General features: G+C 41.4%; 2 protein-coding genes across 4 annotated transcripts in view; both read left to right on the top strand.

Annotated features, from left to right (window-relative positions):
* The first annotated feature begins 1,098 nt into the window (after positions 1-1,098).
* hsf5 (heat shock transcription factor family member 5) lies at positions 1,099-6,364 on the top strand. Its single transcript, XM_039776776.1, has 7 exons — positions 1,099-1,260; positions 1,982-2,477; positions 2,819-3,142; positions 3,359-3,450; positions 4,846-5,217; positions 5,400-5,516; positions 5,655-6,364. Exons 2-6 carry the CDS (start codon positions 1,994-1,996, stop codon positions 5,514-5,516), a joined length of 1,389 nt encoding a protein of 462 aa, XP_039632710.1. The 5' UTR covers positions 1,099-1,260; positions 1,982-1,993; the 3' UTR covers positions 5,655-6,364.
* Positions 6,365-6,937: 573 nt separating this feature from the next.
* LOC120544024 (E3 ubiquitin-protein ligase RNF43) overlaps positions 6,938-25,635 on the top strand; it is a 97,239-nt gene continuing 78,541 nt past the window's right edge. For all 3 annotated transcript variants that reach the window (XR_005636427.1, XM_039777525.1, XM_039777524.1), the window contains exon 1: positions 6,938-8,489. Coding sequence is in view for 2 of the 3 variants with exons in the window: in XM_039777525.1 (XP_039633459.1) it covers positions 8,280-8,489 (210 nt within the window). In the remaining variant the exon portion in view is untranslated. The remainder of the gene's footprint in view (positions 8,490-25,635) is intronic.

Below are 25,635 nucleotides of genomic sequence, written 5' to 3'. Positions count from 1 at the left end.
CCTCTGGATCAGACATATACCTTACTATTTCTTACTTTTAACTAAAATCTGTTAAATTAAATGGTACTCCATGACCATTAAATGAAGAATACATTCACAAAATTCACAAAAACGTTTTTCTCCCTCTCTGGTTTTTGACTATATGCATTTTAAATAAACTGTTATTACATTGTCTGTTTTTTATATATTATTATAATTATAAATATATCACTGTATTATATCACTTATCGCTGTCATTTTTTTTTTTTTTTTTACCTATTTGTTTTAAGCATAATGTTGGAAATACTGTGTTTTTATACAATTAAGCAATTTTATCTAAACATAAATTCAATCATGTACAGTACATTTGCATGCACATTTTGGCACAGGTACAGTTAACACATTCTGGCTTCCTGCATTCCCTTTGCACAACTGTGCATTTTTTCTGAGGCTGACGTGTATAATTAACGAGGGTAAAAACAAAACAAAGTTGAACCTTGCTATCTATCTATCTACATTAAATATCAACATACTCATAAGGTTTTGCTGCCTTATTATTCTAGTTATTTCAACTTTTCAAATAAGAGAATTGTATCTAATTTCTGCAAGTGATGTGCAGTAGCTAAATGCATAGTACATTTGTACTATACTTTATCATTTTAATTGTATTCTACTTTAAACTATACTCCACTACATTCCATTTCAGAGTGAAACATACTTTTTACTCGACTGCATTTGGTTCACAATCACAGCTATAGTTATTACTACTTTACAAATCAAATCTTCTTTCACATGTTATATGTTAGAAAATGTGATAGGTTTAATGCCCCAAAACTCAGCTCCAGCTTGGCTATCTGCAACCACTTCCATGTTACTGGCAGTAGTTTAGCCCAAGATTTCATGTATATAATAATATAAACCAATGAATGGGACAATGGAGCACGTTTACTGTTGATGAGTTTATTTTGTTGCTCCATACTCTTTAACAACATTTGAATGCAGGACTTAAACTTGCAGGTTGTTGTTTTTTTTATACATAGTAGTGGTCTTAATATACTTTCCCACCACATATTTGTCCCAATAGACAGTTTAGACACACAAACCTGCGTTAGAAGGAGCAAATAAGCTGTCCTGTCTAGCTGTAGAATATTATAGAATCCTGGCAGTTGGCCCCAGAATCAGTCAGTGTCAGATGAAACGTCTAAACTCCAACAGTTCCAACGGTTCGGGAACACTTCCAACGGCCCGGAGAACAGAAGAGAGTCATCTTTGGAGCTCCAGGTACAGTTCACCTGTCATGATGTTTCTTCTTGGTGTAGCATGACCCAAACAATACAAGGATATATCGAAAGAATTGTATGCAACCTTAATTAACGTTACTGTGCTAAGAAAATAACTTAAAATACAGACCAGTTAGCTAGCTAGCTAACGTTAAATGCTAGCTAAAAGCATTTTCAGGTCTTGTCACTAACCCTAGCTAACCCCACACTAATGTTACAGCTAAAGTTAACAATTTAATGTTACAGGATTTTTATTTTTTTTATCTAGTTAGCTAACTCTGTCATTAGCAAACATAAGAAGTAGCTAATGTAGCATGGGTTTGAGGTTATTTTATTTTTTTAACATTATCCACTACTAGCTAATTATGTGTAACATTAGCCCAATGTTAAAATCTAGCCAGCTAAAGTTAATTAGGTAGCTAACTTACTTCATAATGCTATAGCTAACTTAACTGGTAGTAAATGTACGTTAGCATTAACAAAAAAGTACATTAATGCTAACCTTAGGTAGCTAATACTCCACCTTTACACATTTTAACGTTATTAACATTAGATGAAGTAATTTAGCCATGATTAACCACTTTTACTAACGTTAACCTTAGCCAAAGAAATCAAATCCATAGCTACGTTACTCTAACGTTACTTAACTGATAACGGTTGGCCTGATATTCAGATGATGAGTTGAAGCCAAGTCAACTTGACCTCTTTTTCCTATTTTACAGACTTAGCTAAGCATGGATGTCGGTGAAAATTCCCTCCCAGACAGCATCAACCCTAATAACTTTCCTGCCAAACTATGGCGTTTAGTGAACAACCCGCTAAATGACGCCATCTACTGGGACAAACTCGGCCAGGTGGTCGTCATTGATCAGCATCTCTTCGAGAGACAGATCTTGTCTCCTAGCAACATCACCACCCCGGACAACGCTGACTCCTTCAAAACGACCAACTTCTCAAGCTTTGTCCGTCAGCTGAATCTGTATGGCTTCAGGAAAGCCGATCCGGCTGTTAAAGACACCTGGGACAATGCAGCATATCATCATTTTTACAACCCAAACTTCCAGCGAGACCAACCTGAACTTGTTGCGAGTCTGAGGAGACTCACTGTCGACAACAAGGCAAAGATACAAGCTGGTGTGAACGTGAAAAGTCGGCCCCCGAGTCGGTACCTGCGATACAGTGGGGGTGATGATGGCACAGATAAAAATGTGAAAAGAGGCAAGTGTCACTGCATGACTTCTCATGGCTGTATTTCAGTGAGGGAGTAGCTGTAGATATCAGAAATATATTGTAATGGCCACACGAGTTCCCCTGTAGTCACATAGTTAATACTACTGTAAAATGAAACTATTTCCTAAACATTTCATGGACTGAAAAGTGTCCACAAACCCCACTTGGGAAATCACTATACATCTAAATGCTTCATCACTTTTCATCTGAACCAAAGGTCTTATTTTTATTATATATTATAGTTTTAATTCCACAATCCAGTGCTTTACATTTCAATAATGGATGTCTAACAGGTTGTCGTCATGCTTTGCTTTTTCCTGTTTCTGCAGTCAGTACTTCACTGCTTAGCCCCACACATCAGGAGTCAACTCATCCTTACTATCCCAATAAAGCTCAGCCCATGACAGCACACAATGGAACCCCAGTCCCACCACGATTCCTGATAAGAGGCCATGGTGCAGCTCTTTCGCCGACTGTCTTTGCTGCAGACAAAGGGTTACAAGTGTCTTTAAGCCACCACTATGCTGGGGTAGCCTCAAGCGCCAATGCCATGCACATTCAGCAGAGTTTACTGTCCCGTGCAAACCATGGAAACCCAAATTTCCCTTTTACTTCTCCAAATGCACAATATCCGCCTGGCTACTATTCCCCAGGTGAGCATGACATCAGTTCACTTGTTAGGATAGTATGGGATGAGAGTTATAAACCACACTATTTACATCACTTTACTTATGTTGGTAAATGAGGAGAACATTTCTGTGTGTAGAATCAATAGTACTTATTAATTGGGAATGCAAAAATGTAGGTTTCAACTCCAACCCAAATCCTGCATTTTATAATCTAAAATATTATCTTTTGTCTTGTTGAAGTTTGCCAGTGCTACCATCAGAACCTTGTGGCATCACATATGGCAGGTAGTGGGATTCAGACAGGCTCGTTTTCTCCCCACAGTTATTACCAGGTAGGTGATCTGGAGTGTGGTCACTTTTCTATCCACAGTCATGTGATCAATGTCACACAACAAATCTGTGTGATGGGGGGGGGGGGGCATTCCACCAGCCGTTACACAGTGCATCCCAGAAGCGTCTCTCCGCTCTGCTCTGCTAAAAATACGTGGCAGATCTATTTTTGGTGGGGAGGTCAACAGGCTGGGCAGGAAGTGGAACAGCTAGAGCATCTGGTCAATTTTCAAAATAAACACACTGTGAAGACTCCCGATCGTATATAACATCACTACACTATTTTAACAACTGAAACACAGCCACAAACCTTTTGATCCATGTCGTTCATGACTGGACATACAGTAATGTCAGAAACCATTTAACTATGTAGACTATTTACTTTTATGGTAGAAGCACAAATATCCAGGAAAAAATTACCGAAACAACAAAATATGCAGGCAAAACGCTCCGTTTCTGAGACGCTCCCAGTGTGTTATGACGCATAGCGGCGGACAGAATAAACCCACAGCGCAGCCAGACCATGGCGCATTTGGACCACAGGGGTTAGGCAGTGTCCTCATTTAGGATCTTAGTGGCCTGAGGGTAGAAGTTTCTTCAGAGACTTTAAAGGTCCTATGACATGGTGCTCTTTGGATGCTTTTATATAGGCCTTAGTGGTCCCCTAATACTGTATCTGAAGTCTCTTTCCCGAAATTCAGCCTTGGTGCAGAATTACAGCCACTAGAGCCAGTCCCACAATGAGCTTTCCTTAGGATGTGCCATTTCTGTCTGTAGCTAAGGGGGGTCTGTAGCTGCTTGAGGAAGGGGGCTTGACCAACTGCCACTTTGCTTGTTTGAAAGCCATGATGTCTCTCTCTCATGGGTGGGCTAAATTCTCTGGGTGGGCAAAGCAGAGAAAGGGGAGGTAACCTTGCTCCTTATGACCTCATAAGGAGAAGATTCCAGATCGGCCCATCTGAGCTTTCATTTTCTCAAAGGCAGAGCAGGATACCCAGGGCTCGGTTTACACCTATCGCCATTTCTAGCCACTGGGGGACCATAGGCAGGCTGGGGGAACGCATATTAATGTTAAAAAACCTCATAAAGTGACATTTTCATGCCATGGGACCTTTAAGTGCTGGCCTGGTGTATCCAGTACCTTCTTCCCGACCTCAACAGAAAAGCCTTTAACCTGGGTGGTTTGGATCTTTAATGATTCTCTTAGCCTTTTTATCGCAGCGCCTGATATAAATATCCTTTAGGCAGGGTAGGGCTGCGCTGATTGTATGTTCAGCCGAAACAAACCACTCTTTGCAGGGCCTTGCGGTCCTGTTCGGAGTTGTTTCCGTACCAGGCAGGGAATATTTTGAACATTTACTGTGTCTAAAACATATCTTTTTATTTCACTGTTACAGGCGAGCTATCCTGTGAATATGTTGTGCCATGGGGACAACAACCAGGATATAAAGAACATGGAACACCAGGAGGTGAAAAAATTTGACATTAACTTGGACACAATTTTCCAGATTGCCGATGAGGTGATGCAAACTCCGCCCAATAACAACCTGGTTAGAGTCGTGACCCCAGAGAAGCCAGGCCCTGTGTTAGTGCCGTTCACCTGTAACCCCGTGATGTATGACAAACCTGCCAGCACCATGAAAGCTAACCCTTTGTATGGATCCATTATAATGGCTGTGTCAGGCCATGCTGATCTAGTCAAATGCGAACAGCAGGAAGAATCTGTGGTTTCAGTACCTGACAAAATGCCTGAAGATGCCATATCCGAGGTAAGTCTCTACATTGTAGATCCCCTGAAGGCAATTAGCTTTATTTTTTCTAAAAGACTTTGCCAGGAATGGCTGGGTGAGGTCTGTCCAGCAGACCTATTCATATATGATTAGAGAACGTGTAACAGCTTAGCAGAAGACCTGTACGTTACTTGCTGTGGTTTCCTCTGTGCCCTGGCAAGGTTACCGTTGATGATGCAAAGGACACGGAGGTTATAGGTGGCGAGGTTAGCGACAGTCTGAGGGATACCAGTCAGGCCGATAACAGCAAATGGACAGGAAGTACACCAAATATTTAGGTAAGACATTATTTAACATCTAGGGAGCACGGTCAGAATAAAACCAGTGGAAGAAAAAGGCATTTAAAATGTGAATGTATGTTTGCAAGTCATCACTGCAACAAGTTTACTGACAGTTGGTTGTATTTCTCGTTTTAGATCTCAACTTGTTGATTTGATTGGCATGTGACAGGGAGTCTTGATTCACTTCAGGATTTGATCTCAGATTCTCACTATTATCAGACTTTATTCTCCATTTTAGTGAGTTTTGTGTAAAAGATGCGTTCTATTTTAAATTTTATTTCATTCTTGTAGCAAAAGTAGTTGTAGGCTGTACATTTGTGTACAGTATTTGTTTAATAGCAGTGATTTTCCTTATTGTTAGTGACTTTGGAAAATACAATAATTTGATTAACAAAACATTAAAAAAAGGTTTTACCTCTATATTTTTACCACAGTATTTTCTAAAATGTAAGTATCTTGTAATGTTTTTAAAGAATTGTAATTTTAAGTATAATTTATACAGATTTGCTACAGTAAAGGCTACCTCTGGCTGTCCCCATGTAATGTGCATGCTTGACTTAGTTTTTAATAGCATAACTGGTAGTGTTTGTCATAGCAAGTTGTAACAAACTGCTGTAATGGGGGAGAAAATATTGAATAAGTGTATGAAAATATAATCCTATTGATTGTTGATATTGATTGCTTTATGATGGTGACCAAGTGGTGGTTGCATTTCCCCACCTTTTTATTTTTCCACTGCATCACTTAAAAGGTGCAGGGTTTTTTGAACGTGTCACTGAAGTGTTTTTTTTTTAATTGCAAGTGTGTAAAAGTATTATAATTAAAGTTGAATATATGTCCAATAATTTGGCTTGATGGTTTGCTGTGTATGTGAATTTTCATTATTTCTTGTTGACACAGCAGTTGTGTCCTAAAGGTGTCTGCTGGTTCTGTAGGATTGTGTACACTAGAGGGAGCCACTTACTCGTTTTTGATTTGCTGTTGCTGCAAGAACTGCTCCGCCCTCAGCCTCCAGTGTGGCTTTCAGGTGCTATTCGGAAGCTCATTTTACGGTATTACTTTAACTATTTATTTTTAATTCTGTGACATGCAAGTGTTTTGGGGTTGCAAACGAAGCCTGTAATACATATTGGTATTTGATAGCTGCTTATTATCAAAGACTGCCATTACACAGTCACATCGCATTGCATGAACAAAGGAGCAAATAGCCTACTTTTTGTAACTATTACTTTTGAATTTTGATAGCAGCGTAATAATAATTACCTGTAACATAATTTGTTTACACGGCTTCTCCTTCTAAAAAAAAATGACGTGACAAAAATCCACCCTTGCCCAAACATCTGGTCGTTGATGTGCATCGTTTCTCTAAAGTCCCAATCTCCGACAGCACTGGAAGGCAGCAGGACAGTGAGCAGGTAGAGAGTGTCAATGAGATCCCAGGGGAGCGAGAGACAGTCCGGGAGGTAGACTTTTGGGACGGTGTCATAACTACACGGCGTCTCTTCACTTTATCAACTTTAAATGGAGATCACACGGAGTTTGGACCACTCTTATCACGTACTTTTTGTAGTGTTTCTACTCTGTAATCGTTGATGATTTTGATAAACAATTCATTTTCCCTCGGTGTTCTCGGGAGGATCGTATCTAATTTCTTACAGTGCAGCGGAGGCACTGAACTCAGAGAAAAGCCTGTGTGTGTGTGTGTGTGTTGTGTGTTTATTTTTTTTACAGTGAGTTGGTTTAAATGAGGACCGACTGTAGAAAATAAGTTGATGGGTTTGTTAGAGAAGTCGCTTTGGTTTCGGACCCAATATAATTACCAAGTAAGTGAAGTAAGACAACGGTTCATTTGCTTGGGTTAATCATTAGATAGGGCGGTGTATCCTACTGAATTTAACAACTTCGAGGATTATTTATCGCAACTCTTTGGTTGTAAAAATATGACCCAACTTTTTGGCACTGCACTATCTGTCAACATGCCTTATAACTTTCCGGCGGCAACCTGCAACCCAGCCTTTGAAGTTCAAGTTGTCGCTCTACTGCGTTTTTGTGGATTTATCCAGAAAATGTGGCGCCCACAGGATGTGCTATCTTCTGACGCCGTTTGTCAACTTGTGTTTGGTCGCAAAATGTGATTATAAGGTACAGTGACCGGTGTACACTGTAATATTAATAATAATAAATAAATAATAGCAGTTTGGATACGGATGAAGATTGGTACACTGTTGCCAGGACCTGCCCTTCTGGGAGAGGATACAGCAGCTCAACTATAACGCAAACACTTTACAAATGAGGACATTTGTTGTGTATCTCATGAAGACCAGGCTGTTGGAAACCAATGCACGCTTCAAGCTCTAAGACAACAGTGTGTCTTTGAGCATGCAATGTTTCGCCACCAACATTAATGACACTGGATAAAAGTTCATTCAAGCTTATTGTATTTCGGAAGATATCGGTTTTCTGTAAGGAAGCGCATTGTTCCATGGGGACTGGGCACTGAGTAGCCTAATATGCATTTTCTATAACGTGTGGAGTTCCAATATGACTCTGGTGCTGAATGGAAGTTTTAGGACATTCAAACGTGTTATGATGACAGACCTTCAGCTTTAAAAGTTTGGATTGTATCTGTTTAGCAGTAGTCATCGAGGCGGAAAGGAGAAGTTGGGACATAAAAATACTTTCTCCGTTTGTCTATCCGCGGTGCTTGTCTGCTTTGAAGTCCACCATGTGCGGCCGGGCACCGCCGCTACAGCCGAGGCCATGACCGTCCCCCAGCGGCGCCTGGCCGGGCTCTGGCCGTGGCTGCTCATGGCGGCCCTGCAGGTGGTGCTGGGCCAGCCGGGCCTGGAGTCCGAGCGGCCGGCCCTCCGAGCTGTCATCAAGGTGACACTGCTGATGGGGAAGACCATCACTTTGGAAGGGGTGTTCGTGGGAGGAAGTGCCGGCTACGCGGAGGGAAAACTAATGCAGGTAAGGTGTCATAAAAAAGCATCCCATTCTCACTCATTCTTTACTGTACCTCCAATAAAATGAGGAAATCACTGGACAGGAGTGCGGGTGCGGCACCTGTTGTCAGAGTTGTAGTTCAGCTGTGTCACAGGAGCCCACAGTGTCTACAGGCTCCTCTACAAGGCAATAGCGCCCTCAAATCACATAAAGACACTTAGGCAGATGTAGATATAGGCTATGAGGATATATGGTCTTGAAGGACCACAGCTTTACCACTTGGCATCCTTTTTGCCTTGATAAGCAGTAGGCCTGCATTTACATTGGCCTGTTAATTATTTTTTGTCTCAGGGGACCCTGCCATTGATAATTTTATTGTAGAAGTCTTCTATCTGTACAAATGGACAACCGAGATAGAGATCAGATCAGTATTACTACAACTGAATGTGCTCCCTTCACAGTATTGGAAAAAAATATTGATAAAGTTAAATAGTGTCAACTGGAGAGTAACAATTCAACATTCAAAGTCCATAGATTACAAAAAGTAAAATGTAAACACACACGCTGTCCTGTCGTTCAGTGCATCAATCCTTCTGAGGAATGACTATTGTGGCCCCTCTAACCTAAAAAACAGTTTACAACCAAATGATGTTAACACCTGGACTTGTTGCTATACGCCATCAAAATACTGATAATATAGAGTGACCATGGGTTACAGTACACTGTATCCTTCAGAGAGCTGCTCACAATACCACCATATCTTCTCAGCATGTTATGACAGAAAATCTTCTTTGAACAATAGTGATGACATACAGGTGTTATTGAGGTTAGTTTGTCTTCAATCTATTTTTACTTATCCCTGAAAAAACATGGGTTTGGTTGAGGTTGCCAACCTTTTTATGTGTGTCTTTTCAAAGATGGTAGCTTTGTTTTGCAGTAACTATTTATGGCATCTAATGCTCTTCCAACATTTTTAATATCAAGGTGTGGTCAAAGACTGTTTAAACAACACAGCAAATCATGTTTAGACTCATGCAAACCTATGATTTAAGCAAAAGTGCTTCTTCTTTACCATTTAGAAAAAAACATGCTGTCACCTTGCAAATGTAAAGTTTTATGCTTTATTCAGTGTGCATATTTAGGATTCAGGAGTGGATTAAGGCTCCCGGGCCTCAAAGCTTGGCTGTGTCAATTTATTTACAGTCTCCAGAGAAACGGGACGACAGATATGAGGTACTGTAGGATCATGTCACTTCTCACTCACCAGGCGTGGGAGGTTTTGTGAATGGCAAGCCAGATGCTGCAAGTTAGCCATAATTGATAAGGATTTACATGACTTCCCCACAGAGAAAGGCCAGTATTAGGGCACTGTGAAAAGCCAAAAGCTGTCTCCCTCTCCAGTTAAAAGTGATTTTGGCTTTAATGTGTCTGTTATGGATGCATTTCACTGTGCAGGCCAGGCAGGCGAGATCAAAGACACTTACAACTTTCTGGAATTTCCAGCTTTCTTTATTTGTTTTCCCATAAAACCTGGCAGAGTATTTTGTAGTGTTCCAAATGCAAACAGGCTGTAGAGGAAAAATGCACGAAAAGATATTAACCTGTCACCAGTTCTCAGCAAAGAGCTTCAGCAAAATACTGTACATATTAAGGTAGCACATGGGTGATGAGCTTGATCAAGATTGTAGAAGTGAAACCTGCCCGGATTTCCTTAACTGTGTGAAGAAATGTGCACCAGTGCCACATTCAAACTATTCTTTTTTTTTTATTTTTTTATCTCTGCTATAGTCAGAATGGGCGACCGCTTCATCCTCTGCTGATAAGATCCCTGTTTTTTTCTTGCTTTCTGCTGGCTAAAAAGTCTGTACAGTTGGGTTTTGTCCGCTCTTCTGTTTCCTTGTTTCCCTAAAGCAGACCATTGATTGTGGTTCTGTCCGAGGCTAGGAAGGTATAGTTTTGTCAGGCTCTCTTCCCAGGCTGTTCCCACAGTGCATAGAGGTGGTGTTATGCTGCAGGATGCTCTTTGTTGCAGCTTAGACCTGTTCCAACAGGTCCTCATTGCCTCTGCATGCTGCTTTACGGTCCTGCTTTATGTATTTCTTTTCCAGTGTATGGGGGGGGGTTCTCTGCTTCATACGGTCATTGTCCTTATTCTACCTTAGATTGTGCGCTCTCCTCAGTGGTGTCCAGACTTCATGTATTATCATAACCACAAAGCCAAATTGTCTCTCAGTAAGATTACATCCTGCCTGTGAGTTCACCAAGTGCACTTTAGGAGAAGCTACCCCCCAGATTTGACTTGATGCTGAAGCATGGCAACCCTTTTTCATAAGCTGCAGTTATTATTTGACACGCTGATCTTCATCAACATGTCTCTCCCTTGGGATGTCGTGCTGTTTTATTTGAATTGTCTAATTTTAGAGGTTGATATCTAGGAAGCCGGCATTTGGCAATAGAAGTGAAATGGAAATGTCATTTAAACACTGCAAGGCTTTTATATCTGTCGTACAATGTTGTAAAAGATGACCCTTCACCGGCTGTTACGTTAAACAGTGCAGATGCACATATTCAACCCTTTTTTTTTTGGCGAATTGTTTTGTAACTGTAGAACTGAAGTTATTTATCTTATAAATCATCAGATCCTGCTTTGATTATGTTTGCTAATGCATGTGAGGAACAAACTCCGAGTGCCTGGGATAGAAGAAATCCGTTTCCGAAATCCAAATCAGTTTCCCTCTATTCAAGTCATAAGACTTTGCTTTGGTACGCATCTCGCTCTGATCTATTAAACTGTGATCTCCCTGGAAGTATGCCCTGTCCTCTGAATGAACACGTTCATTGGAACACTGGCTGGGGTCTGGCCAGCACTATTTGGACAAATACAAGTGCTGAGGAATTTTGACTCTCTCTCCCCCTTTTTCAAAATGAAGCTTACATTATGACCAGAGGGGAAGTGCAAAGGCTTCTGGGATAACTTTGAACTTGAGAGGATTGTCAACTGTCCTCTGTTGAGAGAAGGAGTTGGAGTTTATCCTCCAATGGGCATTGTGCCCAATTAAAGGACATCAAAGGAGCTCCACCTATTTTCTCTCAAAGCCATCTTGATGTTTTTTTCTTCCTTGCGCTGTATTTTTGGGTCTTTGTACTTTGAAATGTTGAATTGACCTTTTGAGAGCTGCCTTAAATGCATCAGCTATAATTAAGGCAGGGCAGGCAATTGACTGAACACAAGTTAACTCTGCACCACTTCACATTCTTTCGTCTCCCTTCTCGGTGTCCCACAAGGTACCGAATGCCTCCTCGGCTCTCCCGGAGCCCTCGACTGTCCGAGGCCACTATCTGCACGTTTCCCTGGCTGGCCCTCGGCACGGCCGTTTGGGAACGAGGGATGGGAGGGCGGAGGCGGCGCTCAGGGAGAACATCAAAGCATGTCCAGTTCCGAACGTGAGCTGGGATGATTAAAAAACCGAGACTGTTTACACTGCACTTCCCATATGGGCCCTCTCCTCCCCCTCCCTCTAGATTTCCTGTCCATACTTCCTATCTCCCTGGATGAGATAACAGCCTGTGCAGGGCTCCTCTGGGCTCCTCACTGCTTTACATGTTGTTCGAGGTGCTGCTGTGCATAGTGGCATAACATAAATACATATCAAAAAATATATTATAGATTTGTTTTCCTGAAGTGTGTCCAGGTGTCTGGAGTGTTTTTTTTTCTTCATATATAGCATCTAAACTCCTTGCTGTGTGAGAACTCTTGATGAGATGAAAATTCAATACAACTTAAAAGAAATTTGAAAATCATCAGAAAGGGATCAGAAAATTGATTTGACTCCAAATCCATGAAGTTTTTGGAAGATTTGATATGCATAGCAACAGCCAGGGATGCAGATGAAGTGCAATGTTGAAAGGAATATCTTCAGTAAAGTGGCTGATTATAGTATAAGTGTGGATGAAACTCTGTGCTTTGTTCTCACTTTTATATTTTCTTGCATAGATAGAACCCTCTAATTATTTACTTGCTAATTAATCTGGAACATCCTCCAGGGTTAAACCCACACATTTGGCAAACACATTCACTCACTGAAGTCCAATTCAAATGTCTTTTCACAACACCGTAACAGTGAGAGTAGCAGTGGAAAAAAGCCTGCTCTGAATTTTGTTGCAAGCCACAGTGGACATTCACGGCGTGCATGTCTGGCATGCAAAGCTCTGCCATGTCCACTGGTATGGACACCATATGAGACCCCAACATAAACAGCAGTAGAATCACATCCCCATCCCTCCCATCTGCCCCTTGGCGACACTGGCAGTTATATAAAGGTATGAATGAAATCACTATAAGCTCACAATTTCCCCTTGCTTACCCACAGCGCCTGTTAAAAACAACGCAGACTTTTCTCAGATTAACTGCTGTTTGTGTAAAAAAAAAAAAAAAAAGGCAATTTAGGGACAAATGTCAACTTTAAAGCCAGCTAGACCATGAGAAACATGATCAGTGATGTTGATAGGGGAGATTATTAATATTCTTTTATGTGGCCAGCCCACACAGATCTGCTGTCAAGGCATGTTTGTGTTTTGTATTTCCATATGGTCATCAGTTCAGCCTGCCTGCTACTGCTTTTCTATCGTCTCCTTCCTTTAGTGATCTGAGACTACGATTCCATGTTGCCTCTGGCTCTCGCCTTGAACAGACCCCCACGTGTGTCCAACCTATCAGACAAGCTCTGGACTAATGGTTTCTCCTGAGCAGGGGAATCTGACAAAGCTGCAGCCTGCAGCACAGGAAGCAGGGGCTAGAGCTGTCCTGTCCACCCTCTTCCACAAGAGATGGCTGTTGAGATGTGTCTTAGGGCACAGGGAAGAAGGGAGAAGCAGGTAAAAGGAAAGATGGCAAATCTCTTAATCCTGCCGGCCCCCTTCTTTTTAAGTCATTAGACCAGGTCTGGAATTCATGGACGTTATACAACACATTCTTTTCTACTTTTCATAGCTCTCCTCATGCAGATCACCAGAGAAAGTATCCGTTACTTCAGTATACACTCAGTCACTGCCTCTTACGTTTGTGCAAAAGAGTGACAAAGTTATTTGTAGCACATGCAAAAACACACACACACACAATGCAGTATGTTAAAGGAATTGCTACTGGACTTATCCTTTAAACAGGCCCACAGACAGGGCGAGTTGAAGAGGATGGAAGAGGAATAAGGGAACATCAGGGCTGAAACAAACAGCATTACCAACTCACATTAAAGTGAGGGATTCTCCTTCTACACCACTCTGTGTGTGTGTGTGTGTGTGTGTGTGTGTGTGTGTGTGTGTGTGTGTGTGTGTGGCGCACACACATAAATTAACTTAAATGAAATGTTAATGATACAGGCTTTGTCTCGCTCTTCTTTTTGAGCAGTTTTATTGTCTGTCCTTCTGAGAAACCACCATGGTACTGAAGGAGTAGCAAATGTGTGCAGCTCTTTTAAGTTGTGCCATCATGTAGCCACAGCCACGCATCCATTACAATGGAGAGCAGTGAGTCACCGCTGACTATAAAAGATTGCACGCACGCACACACGAATACACACATCTTGCATTAATTTTCCTTTGATGGCACTGTACCTGACATAGGGCCAGGCAGGGCCAGGGTACTCTCAGGGGTCAGTGGAATTCAATCATGTAGGGCTAAACAGTTGAGAATACCTTGGCATTTTTGCATTCCCAGTGAGATGGGTATCTTGTGTGACCTTTTCTGAATTTGTCCTGACAGTGCAGGTCAAGTGAAGCACCTGTCCTCCAACCTTCCAGTTGAAACCGATCCACTGGGAGTACAGAGGAAAGCCTGCTGATCCATGGCGGGCGTGGAGGCCAAGCTATCCCTTCCCTGGAGATCAAGGCCACATTTATAGAGATTTACAGGGAACCATGTTGCAAGAGATGACAATTGCGCCATATGGTGGTAGAATTAATATGCTGCTGGTGGGTTTTGTATTCTCCCCCAGGTGAAGGAAGAATGTTGTGTATACATTGTCAAACTATGCTACAAAAAAGGGCTCAAAATAAAGAAAAACTATTTTAGATTCTTTTAGGCCTTTCCTATCAACAACAAAATTCACAAGTTACTGACAAAACATGTACTTTGAAATACTGGAGAAATCCGAACAGATGAAATAGTCCATTTTGCCTTCTCTTCCAGGCTTTTGAGACCGCTAGCTCACTTAAACACAGCACTTCTTTATATATATATATATATATATATATATATATATATATATATATATATATATATATATATATATATATATATATTTATTTATTTATTTATTTAGTTATTTAGTTATTTATTTATTTCAAGGACAAATGCTATTGTTTATACAGAGATTGTATTTTTTACATTTTCAATCCCTCCAACAACCAACCCAGAACAGTCTGCCTTATGATATTCGTTAATAGTAAATAGTAAATAAAAAAAGTAATAATAATAAAAAATAAAAGAGAGAGAAAAACAGTTGGACACCCCAATCAAAAGTGTAATAATGATACAACAATAAACACAAGCCCTACATAAGTGCAAATGTAAATACCTGGAGAAACACCTGGAGCACTTGTGCCGAAGCATCGAAGACCACGAGTTTGTCATATTGAGAGGTGTGAACACAGCACATTTTAACAAATTAGTCATGCTAATGGCATGGCTCTGGATTGTTAAATTGGTCGGTCCACCACTTTGATCCAGGCTGAAATATTTATTATATATATTTATTATTATTATTATTATTATTATTATATTTATGGTGCCCAGAGGATTAATCCTAATGAATTTCTTGGTCCCCAGACTTTTCCTGTTGTGCAACCATGAGGTGGACATTTATGGTTTTGAGTGAAATGTCTGTCCTGAATGGATTGCCATTATATTTAGTAAAGAAGTTGTTAGCATGCTAAACTGAGATGGTGAACATTATACCTGCTACTAGGGCTGGGCGATATGGAGAAAATCAAATATCACGATATTTTTGACCAAATACCTCGATATCTATACCACAACGATATTGTAGTGTTGACTATTGGTGCTTTCACAAAATATTTACACAATGAGATTTTTGATAAATAATCATCAGTAATGTGGATATAATGACTAAGTGGGTAAAGGAAAATAATACAGTTACAACATAACATAACTTTACTGTAATGCAGCCTTTAAAACCAGGAAAAGACACCAGTTATGCCATATTACGATATCCAAAATCTAAGACGATATCTAGTCTCATATTACGATATCGATATAATATCGATATATTGCCCAGCTCTAACTGCTACACATCCGCTTTTTTGCATTGTCATTGTGAGCATGTTTGCATGCTGACGTCAGCATTTATTTCAAAGCAAAAGTAGACTCTTAGTCTTAGTTTATTATCTGTAGACCAGAAGTTTTCTTTTCGATCCATTTCATCAGGGGGTGCGCGGTCACGGAAGGCTTATATCATGTGGACGCGCCGACAGTTTTGTTGTCATTACTTAGAATTCCTCATGGGGGAGACAGAAACTACGCCCTATAGCTTTAAATCATCAGTATGTACAGTACAAAAGAAATAAAACCGCTTACAGTCTGTTTTCCTCCTGAATACTTTTTTCAACTGTGCAATAAAATATATTTGGCTTCTAGATAAGTGAGATGTAACATTTTTTTTATTATGCGTATATGTCTTTAATTCTTTTTCAGACTTGAACAAGAATACAAATTATTATATATAAAGCGTATCAGGGGTATGTTTGTTGTACGGTTTATTGAAGGTGTGCTGTCTTGTCACTAGACAGGTAATATTCTGTTAATTTCAGCCAAATGTTTTCATAGTTAGTATAAGCCTTGACTTCATCGTGAGTCCCCCACTGATACTTCTGCCCCGCCTGTAGGGAGGCGAGAGCAGCTTTTTCTGCTCCCGCGAACATCAAAGGCTCAGAAGCGTCTCTGCAGTTTTTCATTTCTCTGTTTGACTCGCTTCTCTTTCTCCCAGAGCGCAGCTTCAAATTCCTCCTCCTCACCGTCTCTCTTCCAACCAGCCCTCTCTTGTTTCTTGACAGCTCTTTAAAATGGTTGTAATTCATTGCATGTGCTTTAGTTTCAAGGGCAAAAATGGCTGCATGCGCTCAAAAGGCAGGAAGCGCTTAGTTCGCAGAGAGGTTGGAGGAAAAGAGTCATCACCATACCACAGATAAATGCTGTCTGACAAACTCCCTCCCTCTCTCAGGCTCCCTGTGGCTCCTTCAGTCACTCTCTAAGGGATTTTTTTTTTTTTTTTGTATGGCTTTGTGCTTGCCGCTTTGGCAAATACAGCAACAACACCTCCCAGCAATGTTATTTTATACAAAGTTGTTTGGTTACTGTATGAGAAGACTGAAAACTATATGAACTACAGGTTTATGACAGATAACGTGTGCGTCAAAGCTGCAGAGTGATATTGTTAAAAAAGCAGAGTCTGCGGTGAGCACAAAGCAGTCTTCTGAGTGGAAGCACATTTTCTATTTTTCTGCTTGAACGCTTGGCTCAACGATCCGCAAGAAGAGGAGCTTTCACCTGTGTGACGGTCTGATTCTTTATGTATGTGTACAAGCATGAGTGAGTCTGTGTGTGTGTGTGCGTGTGTGCTCGTGCACGTGTGTGCATGTGCACGCGTGCACAGGAGGTGGATAGCCCAAACTGAGATCATTTACCAAACTCTATTAGGCGGTGTGCCGAAGGCTCTGTCACTTTTGGATGACACATGTCCCTGGGTCTGAACCGGCAAAGTGCTGCTTCATATAGGGCCTGCAGCAGTCACACTCCGGTGTGCTGATGGTGGAAGATACCATATATCTGGGTCATAGGTGAGGGTAGATTTTCTAGTTGAAAATGTGTGTAAGTTTTTGTGTTTTCTAAAGTTAGATGAGTGGAAAATGGTTTGTTCAAGAGATTGTTATTTGTCCATGGTAGAAACTAGCAGTGAAATTATAAATGTCTAAATGGTAACATAATTGAGAGATGATTGAAGCAATTAAGAGTTGTTTTGTCTAGTGGGAGGGGGCTTAACATATATAAGCCTCTGGCCACCTAAGCATGGGGGTCAGTCTGAGGGTGGCTACGATCCAGACAGGTGATGTGAAACTTTGAGAAAGTTTGCTAGTGAAAACCTTGTTTCTTCAGTTTTTGCTGTGGACGTCCTGCGTTTGTTTAACCACTTTTTTGTAAGTAACAGCACCTTCACATTTTGCAGCTCAAGCCATGGTGTTATCAACTTTTTTTCCCCCAACAGGATCAAAGTGACTTAGATCTTTCAGTGCTGCAAGACTACAAAAGCCACATTGTAACCCCAGATCCAGGGAGATAACACTGCTGACAAAAAATGCTTTATGTCCGCAAGAGTCACATGGTCACTTCCAGACAACAAACAGCATATCCCGGTTTTGACTTTTTTTTTCTCCATCTTTGGCCTTCTCAGAAAGGCTTCAGTGTTAGTAGTCATAATACTTCCCTGATTCATGCAGAGTTTCATTTATTGAATTAGAAAAGCTCAATAGAAATGTCGATTGTGAAACGGCACTAAAGTGGCTTGAGACATGTTGAAATATTGCCTTTGCAGTACTGTACCATTACTCTCATGAAGGCTTCATGCCACCCATCATGGTGTTACAGTAGTTGGTGTGTTAGTGTAGCCAGGTTGATGTGTTTGTTTTCTTCAACATGGGCTATGCAGTAGCTAACAAGTAAAACCCTAACGGCCTACCAAGACTTGCTCAATACATGCATTCTGATTCTTTTTGTTCATTTTAGTCCAGTTGAAGAAATCCCACATGTACGCTGCATTTGTAGCATTAAAGGTCCCATGACATGGTGCTCTTTGGATGCTTTTCTATAGACCTTAGTGGTCCCCTAATACTGTATCTGAAGTCTCTTTTATATAGGCCTTAGTGGTCCCCTAATACTGTATCTGAAGTCTCTTTTATATAGGCCTTAGTGGTCCCCTAATACTGTATCTGAAGTCTCTTTTATTTAGGCCTTAGTGGTCCCCTAATACTGTATCTGAAGTCTCTTTCCTGAAATTCAGCCTTGGTGCAGAATTACAGCCACTAGAGCCAGTCCCACAATGAGCTTTCCTTAGGATGTGCCATTTCTGTGCCTGTAGCTATTGATGAGGAGAGAGGGAGGGGCAAGGTGGAGGGTGGGGTTGTGGCCTTGACCAACTGCCACTTTGCTCATTTGAAAGCCATGATGTCTCTCTCTCATGGGTTGGCCAAATTCTCTGGGTGGGCAAAGCAGAGAAAGGGGAGGTAACCTTGCTCCTTATGACCTCATAACAAGCAAGATTCCAGAACGGCCCATCTGAGCTTTCATTTTCTCAAAGGCAGAGCATGTTACCCAGGGCTCGGTTTACACCTATCACCATTTCTAGCCACTGGGGACCATAGGCAGGCTGGGGGAACGCATATTAATGTTAAAAAACCTCATAAAGTGATATTTTCATGCCATGGGACCTTTAAAAGATTTCTGCTCTGATTCTGCTAAAAGATGCGGTCACTCGTTAGCTTGGCTGACTCACCGAATGTGGACGGTGGGTATAAGCCTGCCATTGGCCGCGTATATCATGGGGGATTCTCCCCTCCTTCTGCTTTCTGCTCAGTGAAACAACAAAACCCTCTGAGCTAGCGACCTACATGCTGAATATGGCAAGTTTTGAGGAAGATTTGGATTGTGCAAAATGACAGGCCTGTTTGGTTCTTTCGGTGAATGGTTGGTCGTAAAGTTATACAAAGAATATGTATAGCATATATTTGTTGTGGGGATTTAGCAAATTTAATGCCAGGGCTCGTCTCCCCACGTACAAATGTTCTATCAAAAGTTCCCTCCCGACACGATTTTGCAAGGGCACTATTGCTGCATCCTGGGCTTAGCACCGCCCAAGAAGATTGTGATTTGTTTAAAGACATACAAACAAGACAGAGGGTTTTTTCCCCCTATAGCAGAATGCTAGTGGGTGCAGCCAGACCATTCTCCAGTGCTGACACAGCTCTGTGGTGATAGGTCTGGCTATGCAAGATTACTTGTTAGCTAATATTTGGACAGTAACGACAGACTGTGCATATGTTTCCATCCATGGGCTTAGTGTTGTAGAAAGAGCTAAAGTTATACGATTTCAGTCCTGATTTGTCAACACCTGTGGTTAAACACCTGTGGTTACTGGTTGTAACAGCAAGTGCAGTTTGACACTACAGATCCCAGAATTCGTGGGGCAGAAAACATTTGTTGAGCGGCTACTTGGATAGAAATACAACAGAAGAGTTTACAGTGCAGCCAAACAAACTAGATATGAAGAGCATGCCGTGCCAACCTCGGTGACAAATGCATTGTGTTTCCTGTGACTGTTTCACAATAAAAGCCCCCCAGTGTTTCGCCAGGTGAATGTGTTTAATGTATAAACTAGCAGCAGTAGGGTTGGGCATCGTTTGGATATTAACGATTCCAATTCCGATTCTTCCTTTCGATTCCGGTTCTTATCGATTCTCGATTCTGATTCTTTGAGTGGTGGAGTTGAAATGGGTCACATGCTTATTTCACAAATAAGAGGAAAGTTTTATTTTGATTCAAAGGTGGGTTGCAGTTTGACGGGGCTTTTTCAACGTAAAATAAAGCCACACTAGAGCACCGCTTACTGTGCTCCATGGCTGCAACGCCTGGCCGCTATAGAAACCAAAACTTGCGCATGTTAAATTTGGAACCCATGATCAGATTTGAAACCAAATCCTCCAAACGATTCCAATAAAGAAACGATTCCGATGGAATCGTAATTTTTTAAATGATTCCAAGTAGGAATCGGTTCTCGATGCCCAGCCCTAAGCAGCAGTCGATTTGCATTAGCAGTAACTTAACACAGCTCTGTTCTGTGTCAGGAGAGTGAACAGTAAACAGTATGGGTCGTATCAATAAGATATAATTACAAACCGTAACCCTGGATTAAATGCTTGCATTATTTCCTGTTGATCCCTTGTGCGTAAGTAGGTCATTTGCACAGGAATGGCGGACTCCACCACTGAAAAGATGGTAAAAAGGGGTTTGATCTTGTTAAAATGTTAAGGATTATAATTTGAATGACTCATGTATAACTTTATCAGTGCCCCCCTTGTTAGTTGTTCATCTTGCATAGTTGATTACAGAATTTACAGTGTCACTGAGACAGAAAATTAAGAGTAAACCAGATAACAAGTTTTCTATCTATCAAAGATTGTGTTTCAGAGACTGTTCCCAGGGAAAAGGTAGTGTATCACAATATAAAACACTGTCAAAGGAAAATTACTTTGTCATTTACTTTTTTTGCCTTCAAATAGGGCTGTGTTTTTGCCCTTTTGTAGCTGTTTGCCTGCTCATAATGACTGCTGTGTGAGCTGGAGGTGAATGATTGTTCTCTGTGAACATGGCTGATCATCATACTTTCAGTCACATGCCTGCCGGCATGATATATGGCTGTTATCTCAGTTGGACTAAATTATAGGTGCATCCTTCAGAATCAGACAAAGGGTTAGTATGTCTGCCAGACTGATGTGTTCATTTCCATTCACTCGCAGAAAGAGTTTTTCTCTCCATTTCAGGGAGTTTTTGTTCCCATGTGACTTGCTGAGAGAAATTGAACTGTGTCACTTGGCCTTGGGTGCTACATGCACATATGCATGCGCTCACAAATACATTTCACACCCATCCACTGCCATCAGTACCACTTGTAAGCCTGCTTCTACTTGTTCATTTGCATCCATTTTGTGGTCCAGTCCAAGTCACACAAATCCAACATGCTTAATAGGTTTAATCAGCGGCAACAGAGTTGTTCAAGCACTCCAACCACTTGTTTTTGAGGAACTGAGATATTAAATTGGTTACAAAGATCTATCACTCTCAGTTGGCTTGGTGTAAATATGACTAAATCAGTCTTTCTCTGCCTCTTTGCTGTTACCTCTGCAAGCTTATCCGAGGTTAGAGCTGTGGCTAGCAGTAATCATTTTTGGTTGGCACTTGTTCTGCGCCATGCCATGAAATACCAGGGTTCGGATCCCAATGTCAGCACACAGTCCCCCTGCTGAAGTGCCCTTGGGCAAGAAAGAATAACGGAATCCCTACAAACTTCTTTGTGTTTCGTCTCCTCTTCCTTCCAATGTGTGGGAGGCAAACGTATGGATTGGCTTCAATCCCCCAAATAGCGCTTTCAAATTTGTCACAATCAGGCTAATTGTTGACCGTTTAGGGTGCAAATATTTCTCAGATTATAAGATTGTTTAGGCAGCACTGCATGCTCTTCATAACAATGTTTTTAAAGTTGTTCAAACTGTAAGGCCATTTTAGAGCTCTATACTCTGCAAACAGTTGGAGACTCCCTTGAAAGGTGTGATAACAATGCTGCCATCAGCCGTTTATTAGTCTTACCCCAGGTGGAATAACTGATTCAGCACAGCCAAGCAGTGACCTTGTTGCATGCTCCAAAAACAAACAACTAAACCCAAACCTGACTGTGCCTAGTGTACCATCCAACAGCCCTCAGGAAAGGACTGCGTATCTAGGAGACCCGTTCCAATTGGCCATGACCTCCTGACTGGCTGCTCCTAATTAGAAGCAGTCCCTCAAAGTGCCTCCCTCTCTTGTCCAAAGTAAATACCTTGGCACCCAGCAGGAATGCTGACAGACTGCTGTTTAGGGTGCTCGGAGAGAGGCTTGGACAGTCGCTGACTCCCCTCATGTTTAACCCTCTGGAGTGTGGCGCAGCCAACACTAACAACTAACACTAGTCTGCAACGGAAACACAAATGACTTCATTGTTGAACTCACTCAAAATATGCATTGCTATCTTGGCTTTTTCATGCCAGCATGCTGTGTTGGTTTTCTACTTGGAATGCGTTCAGATTACCCTCTTCAAATGGCCTTGACCACGGTGTGGGACTTTGTAGGGAAGTGATTGAGCCGGGGGAATATCATCTACATCTGGGTTACATAACCTGTGTACTTACATTTACTCCAACATTAGGCTTCCTGCAGCCTCCAAGTAAAAAAAAAAAAAACAGATCCTCGCTGTTTGAAATGTCAGCTGCCCTTGGTGTGCAGCGGTTCACTGGAATCAGGTGGGAGGATCAAAAGCAGTCTGTATTTGAGGGAACAGGGCCATGATGTCTCATCAGGGCCATTCACCTGATAACCTCCGCTGTGGGCGCCTCTCCAAAGTAGGAAAAAAGGTAGTACTTGACAGCTAACAAGGCATGTTTCTAGTAGGGCTGCACAATAAATCCTTTTTTTTAATCAACATCTTGATATCAACTTGCGCAATAAACACATCGCGAAAGGCTGGGACATATCAAGAATATGTCTATTATGATTGAGTAAATGAAACCCCAATCAACACAACTGCTTTAAAAAGTAATATTAAAATACCACCGTTAAAATCACCGGGAGAGTCCTGCTAAGCCTGACTCTGGACGGTAAAACTGAGATAAGTGCTCCTATTCAAGTTGATGTTCTGCTTTTTCAACTGTTGTTTGGTAAACTGCTTTTAACACAGTCATCACAGTCGGAGAGGATTTGAGTGCTATTTTTTCTTTTAATTCTTATCCTTTTGGCGCTGGTGATTTTTCTTTGGGGCTGGCTAAAACCTCTATGCAGGGAAAACCCTGAATGTTCAATTTGTTCTATAAAATAAATGATTTCCTCTTATTTGTTTGAATTCAACAATCAATTTGTTGTATTTCAGCAGAAAACTGAAAGCAGCAGAAATGCAGAACTGAGTACACTTTAATATCTGTTTATGTATCGCAAGTAAAAACATTATCGCGATATATAGCAACGTCATCACATACCCCATATTTTCCCCATGTTGTGCAGCCCTAGTTTGTAGGGCTGTGTGGAGTCTTATGGGCTCCTTTTTTATATTGTGACGGTCTGTTGGTGACTAGAGCTGCCAAGCCCCATTCCCTCACAGCCTGCTATTTAAACCCCCAGATTGCTGTGCGGGAGTGGAGTGGAGCATGGTGTTGCTCTTTGTTCTGGGCCCTAGGTTAGGGTTAGCACAGCATTACACCACAGCAGCCCTGAAAGCCAGCTCCAAAGACTAAAGCAGAGCTGCGTGTGGTTTGGTGTTTGGTCTGCTCCCTCTGAGATTAGAGTAGCAGGTTGGCAGAGGATTGGGTAATGACATGTCTACCGCTCTGGAGTCCTTGGACTGTCTGGGACCACGGGGAATACTTGAAAGCAAGACGCACACACACACACCTACACACGTGAGCGTAGCACTTCTTCCTCGACCAGGGTACATTTGAGCATGAAGAATCATCAAGACAGGCTAACATTGTGGTAACCGAAACAACATAACAAGTATGATCCTTGCCAAATGAGATGTGACATGGTCAGCCACTAATAGTCGTGGACACAAATGACACATACGGTTCCACTCATGTCACTGAGTCAAAATCTTTCCAGAGCATTAAGTCTTTATGACTGCGTACAATAATACTAAAAATGAAAGCGAAGCAGTGGAACATGAGACAAAGTGTGCATATTACTATTAAAACAAGTCATGGTGACAGTACGAAAAGTTGTGTGAAGAGAATTAGAATGAATTTGAAGCGATGTCCATGGCTTTGATCTGCACCCTTGTATACTCCATTAATATACAGTAGGTGTTCATTTTGTTCTTTTGTGCATTCTTTCCATTTTACACACGTGTGTTTGTACATGCTCGGAATGTTCCCTAGCGAGGATGTAGTGTTTGGCATATCTGTGCATTCACAGCATCTGACACTGGAAATGAGTGTGTTAGTTTTGATTGATCTCGTTACTAATCTGATCCATTACCCTGAAAAATTACATTTCCTCAATTCCAGAAATGTATGTGCATCACATGAACTCGGAAAAAAGACGGGCTTTTGAAGCAGGTACAACGGGGCAGTTAGATTCTGCGATCCTGTTTGAGGACTGTTTACATCCCACGGTATTTTATTAAGAAAATCCTGTTGAGCACTCATTACACTGTGTCCTATATGAGTCAGGAACATGTTTATGAAGCACCAGTTCAAACCAAAGAGCCAGGAGCTGAGCCAAGAGTCCCAGTGCAATGCCAGATCTATCTGAGAGAGGAAGGGAGGGAGGGCTGGGCTGGAGGGGGCAGCAGTGTGTCAACTGCAGTTCTCTGACCTACCTCCATGCCACTGACTTCCACTGTTTGCCCACTCTGTTAACTATTACCAAAAGGCTGTGTACCTTGGCTGCAGCCCAACACTCTTACACATACTGTGGCCCATTATCAAAGGAGACCTGCACTACAAGCCCTGGAGTCCTTCCAAAAAGGCCACAGTCTCTGCTTCGAGACCTATCCCAACACTGCAGCACTATCTGAGCACTCCCTCCTGTTTTGTCTCCCCATTTCTCTCTCTCTCTCTCTCTCTCTCTCTCTACCTCCTCCTCCCATTCTTTCTTTCTCCTTGCTTGAACATGCACATGTTGGTTAAACTGTCCTTGGCAGGTACCTCACCCACTTGCACTTCTTTTTATAATCCCTTTATGTTTGCATTCATTTTCTTTGGTGTGGTCGCAGTACAAAAACAGAGAGTAAAAACTGGAGGACTTCACCTCAACCCATGAAATGACTTAAAAGTATTATTTAAAGTACCTGTCGTACCTGAGTACCTCTCATGCAAATGTTATTTGCATGTTATAGAGTTATAACAGCAACAAGTGAGTCAAGTGCAATGTATTATTCTCAAAATCAGAATGAGGTTGATTGGTCAAGGATGTGTACACTTACAAGGAATCTGACTCCAGTTTTTCGTTGCTCTCAACTGTACTTACAAGGGAATAGACATACAGCTAAAAACAAGGACAACAAGCTGGACAGGGGTAAAAGAGATTTAACTATGTACATATACAAACATATACATAAAAACATTTGTAGACAGTAATACAATAGTGCAAAAGAATGCTGGCATAAATAGGGGATGATTAATGTAGGAACAGGTTGCTTTATGTACATAAGCTAGGTGGATATGATATGCATATACATCATGCTTAGATTTATATTTGACAGATATTTACATATTTTAAAGGAAACCGTGTATATAAACTATACAAAAAATATATTTCTCATGGTTGGGATTTTTGCTTAAAAAATTACTTAAATGATTAATCGAT

The sequence above is a fragment of the Perca fluviatilis genome, chromosome 16 (genome assembly GCF_010015445.1).
Source record: "Perca fluviatilis chromosome 16, GENO_Pfluv_1.0, whole genome shotgun sequence".
NCBI classification, from domain to species: Eukaryota; Metazoa; Chordata; class Actinopteri; order Perciformes; family Percidae; genus Perca; species Perca fluviatilis.
The sequence above is the reverse complement of the archived record's forward strand: the minus strand, read 5'-3'. Positions and strand labels throughout refer to the sequence as shown.

Excerpts from the sequence above, each read along its gene's own strand:
- hsf5 (XM_039776776.1), top strand. The coding sequence starts at position 1,994 with ATGGATGTCGGTGAAAATTCCCTCCCAGACAGCATCAACCCTAATAAC. Across the intron at positions 2,478-2,818 it reads AGATAAAAATGTGAAAAGAG|TCAGTACTTCACTGCTTAGC; the intron begins GCAAGTGTCACT and ends CTGTTTCTGCAG. Across the intron at positions 3,451-4,845 it reads CTCCCCACAGTTATTACCAG|GCGAGCTATCCTGTGAATAT; the intron begins GTAGGTGATCTG and ends TCACTGTTACAG.